Here is a 19,407-nt window from a genome sequence, read left to right on the forward strand (position 1 = left end):
CATTCACGTGCACGTACATAGATTAGGCACGGCGCAGACAGTAGCCCACGCGTTCACGTGCACGTACCTGGATGACACACGGCACATACAGTAGCCCACGCGTACACGTGAACGTACCTGGAAGACGCACGGCACAGACACTAGCCCACGCGTTCACGTGCACGTACCTAGATGGCACACGGCACAGACAGTAGCCCATGCGTACACGTGACGTATCTGGATGACGCACGGCACAGACAGTAGCCCTCGCGTTCACGTACACGTACCTGGATGACTCACGACGCATACAGTAGCCCACGCGTCCACGTGCACGTACCTGGATGACACACGGCACAGACAGTAGCCCATGCGTACACGTGCAAATACCAGAAGGCGCAAGACACAGACAGTAGCCCACGCGTTCACGTGCACGTACATGTATGGCGCACGGCACGGACAGTAGCTTACGCGTACACATGCACGTACAAGAAGCGTTTCACGAACTTTCTATTCACATAAACATGATCATTTAGACAATTTTCGGGGCGCACGCCGGTTGCATCTCTCCCCCCCCCCTCCATCCCGACATAGAATAACAGCTAGTGATGTTAAAACATGTTAAGCATGTATCGTGTGACGTTATTTTTAGATCTATTACTAGAATTACCTTATGTTATGGTAACACGTATAATTAAATGAAGGGCAGTGTACTCAAATAAGTACCGCATATAAAGGACATAATTTATTTTAATATTATCCGCTGAATGCATAGTTCTTGACCAACTCTGGTATATAATGATTGTTCACAACACCATTTAAATAAAACTACTGTACTGTGCATTTAAAGAGTTCGCGACTTTAAATATGATGTATTTTAAAAGCATAATTGTTATATGTGTCATACATATATAAGTGCTATGCGTTTATCATTTCAGAGTGAGGAATTCATTTCTGCATTACCACAGCTGTGAAAAAATGTTCAACGAACTTATTCGCACTTTTCAACCGTCCAGGACGTTGTGGGGTTTTTTGCTTGAAGCTATTATTGTCGCCTATGCTCGCTGAATTGTATCAGTCAGGACGAGAATGTTATTTCCATACGCATGCATACTGATGCACTTCATGTTTCCAAGGGATCTTCCCCAGCATGTATCTATAGTTAGATTGGCATAATGTGACATACTAAACGGAAAACCATAACCGATATGGCAGTATGTACCTGTATCACATTTATGTTTATAAAGGCAACATTAGTTTCATTGTTTCACGCATGAATAATGGAAACGAATTTGTACTTGCAAAATGTCATCCACGTTTTCTGGCATACTGGGAAAGGTACGGATACAAACTTATGTAGTATTTGTATTGACTGCCATTATCTTGGTAAATCATCTGAAAGTGAAGCCGGAATGTACATGTAACTTTCTGACTAATATGCATAGTGGTGTGAGGGACCAATTTGAGTATTTCGATAGAATGTCCAGCAGCTGGGATTTTGACAAACAGGATTCATCCGCCTCGAACGAAAAATGAGCATATCATACTATTTTGTGGCATAAGTGTCTTGGACTCATTCTTAGTTGTAGCTTTGAAAATATTTCCGGGTATGCCGCCATTTCCTTTTATTGTGTAAATCCGATCGTTAGGGTATATATAAACTTGGTCGGCGATACTTGATACGTTTATTTGGAGATTATATAACTGTACATAGATGACATTTGTAATAAATATATAAAGTGATTTTCTTGCAACTTAATCACTAACTTAACCTAAAACATTCAATATTGAAATATTAAAACCTTGATATTAAATATATCAATTTAAACTATCATTATTCCCTGATTATACAAGTATGACTACAGGGACAGGCCAAGTAGTCGAAAATTAAACAAACCTGTTTAGGGGCATAGGGCAATGGCCCAAAAGACATTTAACTAGAGACACAAACGTATAACCACTAAATACATAAATACAAACAGACCACATACACATCAAAATATATAGCTTATATTTTACTAGGCGGTAACTCCAACCTTAAAGATGCTCTATTACTTCCAACAAAAATTTACCACAATTAATACTATTGTTTTTATTATTCCAAATAGGATGAATAAATGTCGAAAACAATGGTTCATATGAAGGATACTGAGTTTAATTAACGAAATGTGCATAAAACACGGTATTTTTACCTTATGAGACTATAGAAGATCACAGTAAATATTTTAGCACTCACCAATCATTTAATAATTGTGCGTTTTCAGCTATTAAATACTAAGTTACAATCTTGTTATCAGTATTTAATATTTTCCATAGATGCATTAGATAGTAAGTAGTTTAAGGTTTATCAGTCAAAATTGTTGTTTGTTATACATGTGTATGTATTGATTTTGAATAAGAGTGTCACTTTTAAAGTTTGTCAATAAAAATATCTGTATGAATGTGTGATCTGTCTCGGCTGTTTCGTACGGTGCATATTTCGTTTAGTGTTTGTTTAGCCTAAACCTTTTGCCTTTAAACTTGGCATCCGTTAAAGGTTTGTCACTACACAGTAAGATTTATAAAAACACAACTTTCAAATGTGTATTGGCTCGGACATTGCACAATATAACAGTACCATGATCTCTCTAAGTGTCACATTTACAGTTTGAATACTTAATAATATCTTCATAATGCATACTCTATTGGCAATATCTCATACCATTTAAAGCAAAGTTTCTGGAACAATCTCTTTTCTAGCAGCACGTGTCTTACAGTCAAAAATTGGAATCCGTCAAATGTTATGGCCATTTTTTTATTCTTAAAAAATAGACCATCTCAAATACAAATGTTCAGTAACGTCATGAACCAGTCCTTAATTTATTTCCTACATCTCTTCATAGACTGGTTCAATTAACTGATAACGGCATTGCTTAAGTTCTTACATCATTACACAGTCCATGTCTTGGCCAGAGTTTATAAGATATACTACTTTATAATTTGATAACTTTTATTTTTAATATTTATGCAAAAAGCTACAGAAACAAGCTCAGTAGCAAACAGTTTAAACATAAACCTGGTTTAATGGCACCGGAAAAACGCCAAGGACATATAACATAAAATCACAAACAAGAAACATGGAAGAACAGCACAAAACTCCACAAGCAGCACAGTGCATACAAACTTTTTCTGCGAAATATTTGGAATAATGTTTATTTAGTCATGACCGAGACATTTGCGGATGAATTATTAAGTAAAATGGCAAGCTTAAGTCTGGAATATCATTTGTAAAATTTATTTTAAAAGTACCTTGTATTTTCTGCTTATAACTATACAGGCATGAAAACCTTTTTTAATAAGATGAAACAAATCGAATGTGAAATAATGTTATTTTGTTTACCTTTGTATTAGTTACAAAATTTTAAGATTGTAATGGAGCATTGCGTATAGAATTCGCGCCAATTATGTGCCATATATTGAGTCGATTTTGATGCCCATGGAAAACAATAAACAGCTTAAAATAATTTGAAAATGGGGCTTTCATTTGCAAAGTCTTCAATAGATTTATATACATAGAAGTCTACCCTTTATCCTTATGTAGGCATTAACGAATAATTTAAACATGAAATCCTTTCCACTATTTTAAGAATCATAAAATGATGTTCATCCAGTATTATTGCTCTTCATCAAAACAAAACTAAATGTGCACACTACTAGGTTCATACATAAAATTGACAATTATGGCTTAACAACATACAAAATCGAAATCAAAGTACATAAGAGTCTGATCACAAAAACTTAAAACTTATCGGGTTTATGAAGACCAAAATTTGACCTGTAGCACACAATTAAGCAATAGCAAAGTTTTGCAATATATGACAGAAATAACACAGTGCAAAAACGAGTCGGCAACAAAAACAGGAATCTATAAGAACACATTCCATTGAAATATTTGAACGAATAAATTGGTTAACAATTGAAAATCAATTTGATTGCCCTACAGACATTAGGCCTTCCATACTTTCGATAGAAACACTCGTTGATCTGGGGAAAAATTACCTTAATTGCATTAAGCGACCAAATGTATCCCTGGTAGGACGAGTGTTGCCTGTTAGCAAGCAAAGGCATAACCATCCGAGTGTGAGACTTGAGCCAAACTTAGATATCCTTTAGGCATCCCATACTTCCTAAAAAGCCACTGGTTCGACCTTTGAAAATAACTATAGCATTAAATTTAGAAGCCAACTGTACACCCCTAAAGACGATTGTTGCGTGTTATTAAGCATCGTCACTCCGAGTGTGAAACAAAAATGAATCTTGTTCTAATGTCATCGAGGCTTCCTTTACTTTCGATAAAAGCTTGATTTTGACCAGGGGAGAATTTACCTCATTTGCATTTACGGTCAAAGGTTTTAACAATGAAACGCATACTATTAAAATTGTATATGTTATGCATAATGTTATCGGGTGAATATCCGTAGTTCCTTGAAATGCAGCTATAAGTCATCGGCAATGTCATACAGAATAACAAAATGTCAGTTGACTATTCGACGTGCTTTAGATTGCAACTCTGTATTCATTGTCAATGCTATACATATTATAGTTATGTGAGTATCCACAGTGCTTTAGAATTCAAATTTGTGGTATTTGTCAATGCTATTAATACTATGGCAAGATGAATATCCACAGTGTTTCAGAATACAACTCTGGGTCCATTGGCAAAGACATACAGAATTGAAAAAACACCCCCAGAATGCACTCAACGGGAATTATGTTATACATAAATGTTTATTTAAATAGAAAATTGTCGTCAATGTAAAATATGATATATGTCGATGTCCAGCTTAGGCATGCAGCTTAATTCATTATATGGTCCATGACTTTACACACCTCAAGATATAGGACGATCGGATTAAAATGTGAAAGGAGAATCGGTGCGGTCCGAGACACCTGAATAATGCAGCAGACACGAATTTCAATGAAACAATGCGCAATATTAATTGTTTAAAAACGCTATTTAACATGAGTGTGGACATAAGGCTTATTTATAATATATTCTTGGGGCATTTTGTAAAATATTTTATCAGGAACACGGCGTTTCTTACCAAAGTGTACGGGATTATATAGCGGCAACCTGGCATATTAAAATAAGAGTGTACCCTCTGAAAGGGAACCAATCAGCTTTTTGGTGATGTATATTGTTAAAGTAAGAATCTATTAAGACAATCCAAACTGTTGCTTTGATTGACGGATTACGACGTACCTAGTTTTTAACGTAAGTTAACCAAAACGCTTCTTTTAAATAAATTTTATCATGGAAAATAGAGTTCTCGAGAATACGATGGCTATGATTTCACATCAAAGATGCCAAAGATGGCATAAGCAACTGCTCTGCAATTAGTTCCGTTTTCTTTCCTTAAACCAGTGTGTACATAAATTACTAATTTTATTGTTTCAACTTCATGTCGATTTGTTTGTGTATATCTGTATATATCAATACTGTTAGTTAAAAATATTGTTTAATGGTTTTTAATTTATACAGCAATCCGAACAATCGGTGTTAATATGTGTGAAATTAAAACATATACGAGTAGATTGTTAAACTAAAACATATAAGAGTAGATTGTTAAACTAAAACATATAAGAGTAGATTGTTAAATTCAAACATATAAGAGTAGATTGTTCAATTCAAACATATAAGAGTTGATTGTTAAATTCAAACATATAAGAGTAGATTGTTAAATTCAAACATATAAGAGTAGATTGTTAAATTCAAACAAAGAAGAGTAGATTGTTAAATTCAAACATATAAGAGTAGATTGTTAAATTCAAACATATAAGAGTAGATTGTTAAATTCAAACAAATAAGAGTAGATTGTTAAATTCAAACATATAAGAAAAGATTATTAAATTCAAACATATAAGAGTAGATTGTTAAATTCAAATATATAAGAGTAAATTGTTAAATTTAAATATGTAAGAGTAGATTATTCAATTCATACAAATAAGAGTATATTGCTAAATTAAAAAATATAAGAGTAGATTGTTAAATTAAAACAAATAAGAGTAGATTGTGAAATAAAAACATATACGAGTAGATTGTTAAATTAAACATATAAGAGTAGATTGTTAAATGAAAACATATAAGAGTAGATTGTTAAATTAAAACATATAAGAGTAGATTGTTAAATTAAAACATATAAGAGTAAATTGTTAAATTAAAACATATAAGAGTAGATTGTTAAATTAAAACATATAAGAGTAGATTGTTAAATTCAACATATAAGAGTATATTGTGAAATTTAAACATATAAGAGTAAATTGTTAAATTAAAACATATAAGAGAAGATTATTTATTTTGTGTCAAAAGATATTTCATTCGTCAAAAACGTCATAAATCTGGATCAGAGTATTTTTTTCGATCGGACATTTGTAAGCACATCAAAATATTAGCATTAGCCATTGAAAAAGGTAACAACGAAACAATTATTACAACTTTTTTATAACTCGTTTACTACATCAAACTAGCTAAAATGTTCTTGGTAATTAGAAACATATCATGCAGTGTTTCATAGTTTAAGCAATTATATAAAAAAACTCCATGGAACTGAAGATATTGTTTTCTGTTCATAATATTGTTTGCAATTTTTTGACGGAGGTATTTCATTCTCTCCTTTCCATCCGCACAAACAAAGGTCCCTCGAGTTTATTAACACCAGTCGGTGATGGCAGCATTGGAACCTGAAAAGAAATAATAATAACATAAATTAGAATAGTATAACAGAACTGAAAATATAGTAAGACTATACAACAGTACATTGTCTAAATACATGTATTTATAAATATGTCATTTACACGTGATTCAATAAATGACATTTTTTACGTCATTTATTTAAATAAAAGTCACTACAAAGTTAATGCAGATTTATTAAATAATCATTACAAGTTTGTTGACAACGGCAATGAGGAAATTCAAAATCACAAAATCTCATCAGCAATTATACAGGAAATCGCCGCCTGACATTTTTAGAATCGATTCGGTGTGGAGACTTTTATGTATTAAAAGTAATTTAGAGTTCTTTAAATTAGCATGGTAACGAGTTGATAACATTGCATTATTCGCATAATCAGGCGCGTTACTCTTTAACATTTCATTTAACACACGCTATTTATTACACCGTAAGGTGGAAATTTTATTGCCAATGTGGTACGAAACACTTACATTATTCTGTCCAACCTTTGCCAATGAAAGTATACTGAACTTGCGATTCACGCTCGTTACCTATCAATAACACTTTTAAGGGTGCTTTAATTATCACTTACCTTTAAATCGTTCGTTCTGTGTACCCGGTACTTCTGTAAAATGCTAACTATTGTCATTTTCACCTCCAGTTGACCAAGTCGCATGGCAACACAATTTCGTGGTCCCAGACCAAATGGTATGAATGCATATTCGTTGATCTTGTGTTTGTTTTCCGGCGAAAATCTGTTAAAAAAACACATAAAAATATAAGGAACATTGATTGATATTATAACTATATACGACGAATCCAATGGCTTCTTACTTACAATACTTTAAGTATTTGTGTATCCATTGACTAGGTAGACAATTACGTGTTAATATGCAAAAGAAAATAAATTGACATAATTTGAGTACAGCCATAAGGCTAATTCACAGCGTATAGATCTATGACTGTAAACAACAGCACATTTGGACGCTTTTATTGATATTCTATTATATCACGCCTCCAACATATACGACGCAAAGCCATTGGTCCAGCACTGGTCGCGCGGTGACCAAATAGTTTTCCATATTGGGTCACCAAATTTATATTGTACCAAACTGGCGTCTATTTTCGGATTCCGGTGAATAAATGAAATATTTAAACAGGTTGTCGACGTGATATATACGTTTCGGTCTCACCCGATATGGTTTCCTTTGCCCCGTATATCGTATACCGGGTCACCTACTAGCCCCGTAACGCATAATACCTTTCTGGGTTAAAAGTGAATGGTTCATCCCAGTATTCCTCCATGAAGTGCAGAATTTTTGGGGGATAATTGCAATCCATTCCCTGTGGTATCTTTAAACCTTGGATTTCAATGTCTTCTGCCGCCTCCCGATTGATTCTGAGATTTATTAAAATATAATAGAAAATTCATTGAATAACTACATATAAATATTTTTATGAAAAACTATAGAAATAAGCTCAGTAGCCAAAAGATTGAGCATAAACCCCGTTTAATGGCACATGGTCAACGCCAAAAAACATTCAACACAAAAATTAAAAATCACAAACAAGAAGCATGGAACAACAGCACAAAACTCCACAAACAACACAGTGTTTTAATACTAGTTGTGTTCATCAAGGATTGGAACGGACAGTAAAACGTAAATTTACCTTTTAATATTTCAATTGTGAGCAAATAGTAGTTAGATACTATCGGGAAGAATTTTGTGACATCTTAATAAAGATAATTATTTGAACTTTGTGGAAATATAAAGTATACTGACAGTCTTAGAAATAATGAATGATTGAAGACTATTTAATTCAAGTACCTTGGGTTTGCTGGATGCATTCTTAATACTTCACATAATACCATTTCCAGATATTGATGAGAAAATACATCTTCATATGTAGGTGTTCTCTGTAAGAAAAAGTACATTTTTTACGTAATCAATTTCAAACTTGGAGAAATCGTATTACATACAATGTTGAATACGTTCAGCCTCCTTAAAGGCATACTATATACCAAACCTTTTTCATGGCAAGCATCCGATGTACAACTAGGCTTGTGATTTTATCGTGCAATTAGCGGATCACCTTAAATTTGTTAAACTGGTGACCCTATGTAAGTTTGGTCTTATTTGGAAGGTTTTTGCTTTCTTATTACTAAAATGTAAAAATCGATAACCGAAAAAAATACTTTATGAATGAAATTACTGTAGTTGATGTTTTTGTTTTTGTTCTTCATTTCAACTGAAATGGGACATAGAATGTTATATTTTACAATCTATTAAGGCTAAAAAGATTGTCTAACGAAAAGGTTTTACATTTTCATTTTCGCACACACCCCTTCCATATTGTTCAAAAGTATTATGGAATCACCAGCATCGAAATTCCATAGCAGTGTAATTCCTTAATTTCTTTTATTCCAGTTTGTAATTGTTCCAATCAGGTTAATAGTTGAGAGACACAACAATAAAAGTTATGTTTGATTCATTGACAAAATATAACTGCCAATATTAGTGACTACATTTATGGTTCTTATGTTTTCAATACTAGGGATGTTGGCCTTTAAGGAGCTTTATCGTTTTGTATTCAGCAATCTTCAATTTGTATGAAGCATCACATATTGCAACAAGTTCATGTTTTTTTTGTTTTTTTCTCGAATTTGTTGGTCAACTTACAAACTTACTAAAATCGACTTAAACCCAGCAACTTGTTTTCTTACAGATCAATTTTGTAAGTTGGAGTTATCTAGGAGTCATATTTTTGTTATTTTGCAATTTGTGTGATCTAAACTGCCACTATAACACATGGTTCAGGAAATCAAAACAATCAATGTGATGTCATTTGTGACGTTTATACAGATTTAAGAAACGGCCCACAGATCAACACTTACTTTTCCAATGTCTTTGTCAATAGATTCAATCAGTTGTTCTTGTACGTCCTCATGCACAGCAAGCTCGTAAAACATCCAGTCAAGAACGGAAGTATTCGTGTCATAACTTCCCAGCATAAACATTATGCAGTTGGCAATGATTTCATCCTCCGACAAACCTTGACGTCAAAATATAATTTGACATTGAATCATACGCTGGTGTTAAGTTGATAATGTACACAGACATTTAAAATCATGACCAATAGACTTACAAAAGTATAATTGAACTAAAACATCAAAATTACTTTATTGTTTATAATTATCGTTCTATATGGACAATCTTATAATGATATATGTGTATCATTTTCCCCTGAAACATAAGAAATCTTTCCTGGGAAAAAACGCCCTTTTGATAAGTGATTAATAAACATCAGTTTTTAAATGTCCTCTTATTAATCATTATTGTCTATAAGAAACACGTACGTTTTGTTTTTCTTCTGTATAACATATTTTTGAAAACATAGAAATAAAATAAACTCATTTTAATCATGACGAAAACACAAACAAATATAGTTGAACTAGAAAATCAGAAAAAGCAACCATATTTAGGGGCTTAATGAATGTGTGATGAAATGTCACTAGAATCTTAAGATATTTACCTCTCTTAGATCTTGGAGGGTTTACTGGATAGTCCGTCTCAAAATTAGCGTTTACCATTAGCTGTAAGAAATCGTTGTGAGTCTGCAAAATAGACAATACAATGCCTTATGTCAAACCATTGAACCTCTGAAAATACGTGTTCAGGCCAATTTGTCAAGGCATTGAGCATTGAGCCCATGAAATGAAGTGTTCAAATCATTAGGTCAAGATATTGAACATTGAGCCTATGAAATGAAGTGTTTAAACCATAAAGGTCTAGACATTAAGCATTGAGCCTATGAAATGAAATATTTAAACCATTATGCTAAGACATTGAGCATTATCCTATGAAATAAAGTGTTTAAACCAGTATTTCAAGACATTGAGCCTATGACATGAAGTGTTTAAACCATTATGTCAAGAAATTGAGCATTCAGCCTATGAAATGAAGCGTTCCCACCATTATTTCCAGAACCCATTTTATCAAGACATTGAGCCTATGAAATGAAGTTTTCAAATCATTATGTCAAGACATTAAGCCTATGAAATGAAGTGTTTGAACCATAATGTCAAAACCTTGAGCCTATGAAATGAAGTGTTTGAACCATAATGTCAAGACATTGAGCCTCGAGCCCATGAAATGAAATTTTTAAACAATTATGTCAAGACATTGAGCCTATGAAATAAAGTGTTTAAACCATTATGTCAAGACTTTGAGCATTGAGCCTTTGAAATGAAGTGTTCAAACAGTTATGTCTAAACATTGTGCCTATGAAATGAAGTGTTCAAACCATTAGGTCAAACATTGAGCCTATAAAATGAATATTCAAACCATTGTGTCAAGACATTGACCCTATGCAATGAAGTGTTAAAACCATTTTGTTAAGATATTGACCCTATGAAATGAAGTGTTAAAACCATTTTGTTAAGATATTGACCCTATGAAATGAAGTGTTTAAACCATTTTGTTAAGATATTGACCCTATGAAATGAAGTGTTTAAACTATAAGGTCAAGAAATTAAATTCAATTGAATTCGATTAAAAAGATATGCATATTAAGACCTCATTAGTTCGACGTCTTTCTGTAATAAACGTCTGCATAGTTGAGACGAAAAAGTCCATGTCTTCTTTTGGAACAAATCGAGTTGTGAAAAGCCTGGGAAAAGTTTCGGCAATGTCAGGAATTAACACTGAAAATAAATATATCAATTACTTTACCTAATAATCGCATGTTAGAAAACATAATCCCTAAACAGATCATGGCGTGCTATGTGCTATCTGCAGTATGTGCGTTGTTTTGACCTTTGATTATAAAACACATGAATTAGTATTGATATTTCACAAAATCATATCATACTTACATGCTATAAGAGCCCAAATACTTTTTGCGCCCTTAAGTTCGAAGAATTCCTGAGCGTGTTTAAGGAAAGGATGGTTTGGATCTGTCTGTGGATGCACTTGGAATCCAAACCCTGTCTGGCAAATCATATCCATCGTGTAAGCGCGAAGTACTCTTAAATGGAATGAAATTAATAAAACAATTGAAATAACAGGAACAGTAATTAAAATGTTCACAAAGACTCGGGTTAAACGAACGCTTAAACAATGGCCCACAATGACACATAAGACAAATATCAACATAAAGTCATTGATAAGTGTTTGGGTAACATCCGTGGCATCGTCAGTGAAAACAAAATAAGAACTCAACGGTGGATTATTCCGGTTTACGAACACATACCTTACACTTGCCTCAATATTTACCACAATGTCTGGCAAAATAATTTTAATCAGAACTATTTTAGTGAATAGTCTCTCCGATGGAAGCATCTTACTGAAAAGGGTGAGAGTGTATAGCTATTAATTTTACACCCTTTTTGGAAAGATGTTTTGGCATACACACATGAGTTTGGTATGATATGACCTGAAACAAAAATAAGTATAATATTGAATAAGATGTTTTGAATGGTTCACGCGCTACTTAATAATGTTTTAAGGTTCACATTAAGAGTCTAGTCACCAAATTATACAAGTGCAAGAAAAAAAGAGAAAATTGTCTAAACCTTACATGAAATTGATATCTTTGTTTACAACGCATTGGATCTTACTTACTGATGTATCACATGGCTTAGGAAACATGGATCTTTCGCACTTTTTGCTCATTTTTCATATTCGAAATTTATTAGGGTTGTCTATCACGTAAATCCAGTAAGTTTAAAAATAGCGTCGGTAGATTTATCGGTACCCATCACGTGACTTCCACATGCTAAATATACACACTTTCTGGCTTCCCGGAAGAACAGACATTTTCGAAAACAGCTGCGAACAAGGTTTACACAGATCCGTCATCAACATAGAGTTATGAAATTGATCGATGCAAAATTTTGAAAGCGGTTAATTATGTTGAAAATGAGAGTTAATTGCTCGAACGCCTATTGACAATTTAGTGTTTGGAACGATCATATGACTTGCAAGCTGTCGGATGGACCTTTTTTAAAACTAGGAAACCATTATGTGCTCTTTTTAAACGGATAAATTTAGCTGAGACAGTAACATTATTGTTGCATTAATTCTTTAAATCATGTCAAATGATTTAAAATCGGCCATTCTAGCATTAACAATTCTAGGCTTGTTTTGAGGCAATACTGTATTTGCCGAATTGGGGACAATTTGGTGTCTAGTTCAATTAAATCAGACATCATTTTTAGTGAACGCAATCCATGTCTTACTTATCTAAGTCAAATCCGTTGGGTTCGTCTTCACACTTATGATTCAGGATTTCATGCAAGGTTTCCAGACAATTTTGGATAAAGGGACACATCTGAATGTAAAAAATCAAAATAGGATTAAGAATACATAGTGCTGCAATTTACACTAAAAGATGTTCTATTATAGAACAGATTAAAAACTAAACTGTATCAAATGCAAATATTTCACCATCGAAATACAGAACTTATCTTACATACATTTTTCATCTTGCTGACAGAAAATGATGGACTCAGTGTATGTCTTAGATTCCTCCAGGTTTCCCCACGAGCAAATGTTAACATCCGTTGCCATATCGGCGGCACTCTTTTGTTTGCTGCATAAATATGTATAGAGAGATAGTATTACATTCAAGTTTGATGAGGCTTATAGTTTATATTCAACTGTATTGATGAGTAATTGGAAAAGTTTAAGGTTTGGTGCTCATCATCCGGTTTTACTCATTGACCAGTCCACTTATTGATTACGGCGCGACCATGTTAATGTAGTTTGTGATTTTGTCTTATGGCGTTTTTGTATTCCATTGAGTGCTTGTTATTGTATTAGTAGATATAGATATGGTATGCTCAAAATTTGTTGATCTATAATTGTTCAGTTAGGTTCAATGGCAATATCTTTGCAGGCATTCAAAACCGAGCCTATGTATTTTTGTGTTCCGTTATTTTGGAATTGATTAGAACTTATTCACATGGTTTAGATACACGGCAAATTGTTTCAAATGAATACACAAATCTGTTCTTTAAATGTATGTGTATTATGTTTAGAAAATGGGAAAGTTTATTCAATATTTACCTATCAAATATGGTTTTATATTTACTTATTTCTTCTGATTCCGAGGATGCGATTAAAATTGTTGAATATGATTGCAACTTACCGCTCTGTTTGTAAAGTTCTCGAAGTCCTTCACTGTGATGTGCTTTATAATTTCAGGATCGCATATGATAAGAGATGGGTTATTTCCAGTATAGAGTCTTAAATAAAAACGACAAAAAAGTAATTATAATAAGTAAGTACAACAAAATCTGCAGATATGTAATTTGAACACAGAAGTTTTATTTGATGTATTAAATAAATCAGGTTTTAAGTAGTCTTGAGTAATCTTAGTTTGAATTAAGAAAGATTTAATCATACCCAAACACTTTTCCATGTTTCTTTGCAAGTTCGATATCCACATAATGAAAAACTCCCTGAAATAAGCGATATCCAAAAGATAAATTGAATGTTATACATATTGCAATTCAAATGAATATGCTACATACACGTCAGCCATCAATCAATTTATAAACCCTTAAATAAATTGATATGCTATTTATAATCTTGAAGTATACCGGCTATTTAGGTCAACCCAGTGGCGGATCCAGGTTTCTCAGTTGGGGGGGGGGGGCGTAACTTCTGAAATTGACTGCTGTTGGCCGCTAAGGCCCCCATGTGTTTTCATGGTAATTCAGGGGGTCGGAGGCCTTCGCGACGGCCTCAAGCTCTTAAACTATTGCATGTGTTTACTATTTTCGACCAATCGAATGGCCGGGTACGGAATTACGGAAGCTCGTGCTATGTGAAATCTAAATATAGTAACACCTCCTGAATAACGGATTTCCTTCGCATCTCGCATTTCGCATGAAGCATTTTAAAAGCATTTAGCATCTCGCATTTTGCACAAAAATCATTTCCCAAAAAGCATTTCGCATATGGCATAACACAATCAAATTGAATCGGACGAAATATTTTGCACGTTCCGAACCGCTCCCGGCAGTGAAGGGGATGTAAGACATAGGCTACTGATACTGCTGCAGAAATATTATTATACGGTGGAAGAAACGATACTCTTTCTAACCTAACGCGTTTACAGCAATATACAGAGTTGCACATCTTGCTATTCGCAATCTAACTGACTTTCTGGCATATTTTCTCTAGGACACCTCTTTACTTTACCGTTTCTGAATATTATATTGTATTGGTGTGTTTATATATGTTATTCTAATGAATAGACACAACAAACGTATTATTTTTCACCTCTTTTACATGCAGATAAAAGTATTTTTCAAATTAATGTGTTCCTTTTTTCACTTCATACAAAATGATTCTGCTCAATTTATGCTAACAACGGTAAAAAATATTGAATCGAAGCTTTTCGCATTTCGCATTTCGCAAAAAGAATTTCGCATTAAGCAATTCGCTAAAAGCATTTCGCATAAAGCATTAAGTGTTTTGCAAAAAACATTAAGCATTATGCAAAAAGCATGAAGTATTTCGCATTTCGCAAGAAGCATTTTGCCCCGGCGTTCCATAGTTTACACTGTTTTTACAAAGCTTGAACTGCGAGAGACACTTTGTAACGTAGTAACGCCGTTAAGCTGATCGTCACCTCCCTATAGATCAAGTTTTTTTCCCCGCATAAATTGAAAGACCTTGGTAAAATTGAAAAAGTAATTCATACAGTTATTGGGCAAACTTTAATGTTTGTTCAGTGACACCGAGTGAAAGTGTCTGCTTCAAGCAAGTAGTGAAGACAAATAAAACAAGAGGCACATCAGTGCCTGTGCTCCACTGGCCAAAAGGTTCAAGCAAAGACCACCTAACGAACATTTTCGTCAAGTTTCATAGAAATACAATCATCAATTTTTGAGGAGAAGTTATTTAAAAAAAAATACTTTAATAGCTCTGGCTGCCATGTTGTGCAGTTGACCGAAATGATTTGGGCAATTTGAGTAAAGGAGCACCAAACAAACATTTCTGTCAAGATTTATCGAAAAAAGGTCATCGGTTTCGACGACAAGTCGTATAAAGTTTTTTTTTATTTTTTAGCTCTGGCAGTCATGGTGTGCAGTGGACTGGAACCATTTAACAAATTTTGGTTAATGACCACCCAAGGAACATTTCTGTCAAGTTTCATCAAAATCTGATCATCGGTTAACATTTAATCTGAATAGATTATGAAGCAAATATCTAACCTGAACAAGAACTGACGAGATTGAATCGACTTGGTGTTTCACTTACACTTTTCGGCCATTTAAGTTACTAAAAATAGCTGTTTCATAAACTTTCAGAATGTCACTTAAACGAAAATTAATGTTCAGTCTATATATACTTTCCTATGTATAAATGTAAGGTTTTTAAATTGATCTTTTTGTGAGAACTTTATGCTTATATGTTTACTCATAAATTATTATTGTTTAAAAATTATTTAAAGATGCTATACGTGAAAAATTAAGACATTATTTTTTTCTATTAAAGGGAGGTAATTCAGTAGTAAAATGTAATCAAAGCTATTAAAGCATGGCATTTCTTTTCTAACCATGTTGATATTATTACAGTCTATTCAAGCAAGATGCCTTTTGTTTTTACATAGTACCCATAGGTTCTGAAAAACAAGGAGCACTATTCCCAACAGAAGGATGTCACTCCCTATCACTGCATAGGATCATAATAAAGAAATGTTTACTCAAACTGCAAGCTGCTCAATTGAAATAGGTATTTACCTCAAGCATACAGTTTTATAATGTGGCAAAATAGTCGGACTACTAGATTGTCATTCGGACTAGTAAAATATGCCATTATGCTAGTCCAACTGGCTAGTAGGTTAAAATGTTTTTCGTGAAGACTGCGGACGAGAAGTCCTTAAAGGTTTTTCTATTTTTAACTCTCGCAGCCATGTTGTGCAGCGGACCGGAACCATTTGGGCAATTTTGGTTAAAGGGCATCCCGATGAACATTTATGTAAAGTTTCATCAAAGTCTGATAATCGGTTTCTGAGAAGATGTAGTTTAACGTTTTTTTCTATTCTTAGCTCTGGTGCCCATGTTGTGCAGCAGACCAGAACTGTTTGGGCTATTTTGGTTAAGGACTACTCAAGTAACATTTCTGTCAAGTTTCATTGCAATACGATCATCGGTTTCTGAGGAGAAGTCGTTTAAAGGTTTTTCTATTTTTACCTCTGGGGGCCATCTTGTGCAGTGGACCGAAACCATTGAAGCAAATTTGATAAAGGACCATCCAAGGAACATTTCTGTTAAGTTTCATCAAAATCTGATCATCGGTTTCTGAGAAGATGTTCTTTAAAGGTTTTTCTATTTTTTTGCCCTGGCAGCCATGTTGTGCAGCGGACCGGAACCATTTGAGCAATTTTGGTTAAGGACCACCCAAGGAACAATTCTGTCAAGTTTCATCAAAATCTGCCTATCCGTTTCAGAGGAGATGTCGTTTAAAGATTTTGCTATTTTTAGCTGTGGCGGCCATATTGTGCAATGGACCAGAACTATTTGAGCAATTTTAATAAAGGACCACCCAAGGAACATTACTGTCAAGTTTCATCAAAATCTGCCGAACCGTTTCAGAGGAGGTGTCGTTTAAAGATTTTGCTATTTTTAGCTCTGGCGGCCATATTGTGCAATGGACCGGAACCATTTGAGCAATTTTGGTAAAGGACCACCAAAGGAACATTCCTGTGAAGTTTTGTCAAAATCCGCTTATCAGTTTCAGAGGAGATGTCGTTTAAAGTAAAGGTTTACGCACGCACGCACGCACGCACGCACTCACGACGGACAATCTGTGACGACATAAGCTCCATGGCCTTCGGCCAGTGGAGCTAAACATTGTTTGCACAGAACGTAGTCTGCTGGGTGCTATTCTGTACATTGTATTTAGTCATTATGACGAATGATCCGAAAAGTGAAACAGACGAGCAAACGTCTGTTTCACTGACTTCTCAGGGTTAATACATTCAACACAATGTCGAATAAAACCAGAACATATTTTATTAAAATAACTGTTGTGTCTGATATTCCCCGCATGTATTTCAGCCGTCCGATATTCACTACAAAACTACGCATGTGTCCGATTGAACGGCGTTTTACTTCCTGCGTATAGCCGTAAAAACGGAGGATAGCCAAACGCTAACACATTCTACTGAATACGTCATAATAGATAATTTAATCCATAAGAGCGTTCAACAACGTCTCGGACCAATTATGTTTCGTAAGAGTCCAATGTGGCCAAATAGATGTTCGATACAACCACGGTAAATCGAGATCTTTTTTTATTGTGTGGAGCAAATCATAACCTTAAAAGCTATCTAAAATGATGGAACGATATTAATAATTTATACATATACTTAGAAAATTTTAGGGGGGCGCGGGCCGGGTCCGACCCCCCCCCCCCTGGATCCGCCTATGCAACCAATACGAATACCTAGTTTTGACGTATCTTTATATAAATTAGGAAAAACAGTAGGGGGTTTAATACCTTTTTGATGATATCTGGAATATCACCGATCAAAAATGCAGGTGGTTTAAAAGGTATTCCCAACCTTTTAAAATAGCTCTGTTTATACCTGGTGTATCTGAAATATTATAACGAACTGAATTACTTTTTGTTGATTCCATATCGAAATACAAGCTGCATCACAAATTAAACGTGTCTAATGAATACAAATAGTGCAAGCATAGTCCTGGGGCAGACCAAGGATTTATGTTAAAGAGGGATTGGCGCACTTTAGTGGTGCACGTCCCAGGTTGCTACGTTCGAGCCACCCCTTCTTTCACAGGAATCCATTAAAATAGGCTATGATAAGCAAGGTTGTTTTTTTCTCCCTTAATAACAAAATTGGACGTTTCCAGAGGAAAATGTTTTTAATATGTTATCTGTTTACGTTTTATCATAGCAACATATACCGTTCACTTGGATAATTTTAGGGTGTTGGATGCGCTGGAGCATCCCCACTCCCAGCCCTGGATCCGCTTATGTATATGTACATAATTCTAATAAGATAATTAATCACTTACGTGCAGATAATACCAACGAGACACACTATCACTAGTATCCAGTCTGGAATGTTTACTAAATCAAGAATGTACATGGCTAATGCATGTATTCGATATTATATAGTTCTTACTAAAATTGTATATCTTCTGTACTTCCTATTTGGCTGTACCACTCTTCACAAAGTTGTTTAATCTGTAAATGTAGCGACCTACATATGTGTTTATGCCTTTTTATCCATCGGAGCGAGACTGAGACTGCATAGGGTTAAGCGAGCTTTATCTATCTATATATGGTAAACTTAAACACCATGCAAATAACGTATATGGGTCATCGCTATTTAAAGACAGTAAAATCGAATATTCGTATTTTGTTTTCAATGTATTCTGATGACAATTGCTAATTTTTAGTGTTATTGAAGACGCACTTAGTTAAATTCAGTAGAATGATGTCCTTGTAAAATGAGGTTTAAATTTACCTTAGTTTACAGCTTAATTAACTTCTTCGTATGAATAATAATTGCATGGTCTGTACACTAGCTATATTTATGTTCGGTATATATCATCGGGACCTTCCGTAATTGTTTTGTGAACCTGGGGTGGTATTCAATATTCAACTTAAGTTAATACATCATCATGATACATCAGATCCCAATTAAGACTAGTATCAATACAATAAAATTTGCA

At 34.1% G+C, this 19,407-nt stretch overlaps 2 protein-coding genes across 4 annotated transcripts; both read right to left on the minus strand.

The window, feature by feature from the left end:
* Positions 1-3,612: 3,612 nt before the first annotated feature.
* LOC128228693 (cytochrome P450 3A19-like) lies at positions 3,613-13,269 on the minus strand. Of its 3 annotated transcripts, XM_052940157.1 has the most exons (11): positions 13,165-13,269; positions 12,928-13,019; positions 11,940-12,032; positions 11,563-11,714; positions 11,264-11,391; positions 10,221-10,302; positions 9,583-9,740; positions 8,516-8,604; positions 7,948-8,085; positions 7,279-7,441; positions 3,613-6,696 (listed from the first exon to the last, which is right to left on the minus strand). In XM_052940157.1, the coding sequence occupies exons 1-11, from the start codon at positions 13,246-13,248 to the stop codon at positions 6,619-6,621; spliced, it is 1,257 nt and encodes a 418-aa protein (XP_052796117.1). In that variant the 5' UTR covers positions 13,249-13,269; the 3' UTR covers positions 3,613-6,618. The 3 variants fall into 3 exon arrangements, with proteins under 3 accessions (XP_052796117.1, XP_052796118.1, XP_052796116.1); XM_052940158.1 differs by lacking the exon at positions 11,940-12,032; XM_052940156.1 differs by having other exon boundaries at positions 11,563-12,032.
* Positions 13,270-13,373: 104 nt separating this feature from the next.
* On the minus strand, positions 13,374-18,947 carry LOC128229285 (cytochrome P450 3A6-like). The gene is made up of 4 exons (XM_052941117.1): positions 18,745-18,947; positions 18,206-18,302; positions 14,096-14,151; positions 13,374-13,935 (listed from the first exon to the last, which is right to left on the minus strand). The coding sequence occupies exons 1-4, from the start codon at positions 18,816-18,818 to the stop codon at positions 13,809-13,811; spliced, it is 354 nt and encodes a 117-aa protein (XP_052797077.1). The 5' UTR covers positions 18,819-18,947; the 3' UTR covers positions 13,374-13,808.
* Between the last annotated feature and the right edge of the window lie 460 nt (positions 18,948-19,407).

The sequence above is a fragment of the Mya arenaria genome, chromosome 3 (assembly GCF_026914265.1).
Source record: "Mya arenaria isolate MELC-2E11 chromosome 3, ASM2691426v1".
Classification (NCBI taxonomy): Eukaryota; Metazoa; Mollusca; class Bivalvia; order Myida; family Myidae; genus Mya; species Mya arenaria.

Bases quoted from the DNA above. Each gene is read 5' to 3' on its own strand.
- LOC128229285 (XM_052941117.1), bottom strand. From the start codon at position 18,818: ATGTACATTCTTGATTTAGTAAACATTCCAGACTGGATACTAGTGATA. The intron at 14,152-18,205 runs GTATTAAACCCC...CGCTTATTTCAG, and splicing joins TTCCAGATATCATCAAAAAG to GGAGTTTTTCATTATGTGGA. The intron at 13,936-14,095 runs GTATGATTAAAT...TTTTTATTTAAG, and splicing joins AAACATGGAAAAGTGTTTGG to ACTCTATACTGGAAATAACC.
- LOC128228693 (XM_052940156.1), bottom strand. From the start codon at position 13,248: ATGTTAACATTTGCTCGTGGGGAAACCTGGAGGAATCTAAGACATACA. The intron at 8,605-9,582 runs GTAAGTGTTGAT...TTTTTCTTACAG, and splicing joins TTGACAAAGACATTGGAAAA to AGAACACCTACATATGAAGA. The intron at 6,697-7,278 runs GTAAGTGATAAT...ATTTCTTTTCAG, and splicing joins ACAGAACGAACGATTTAAAG to GTTCCAATGCTGCCATCACC.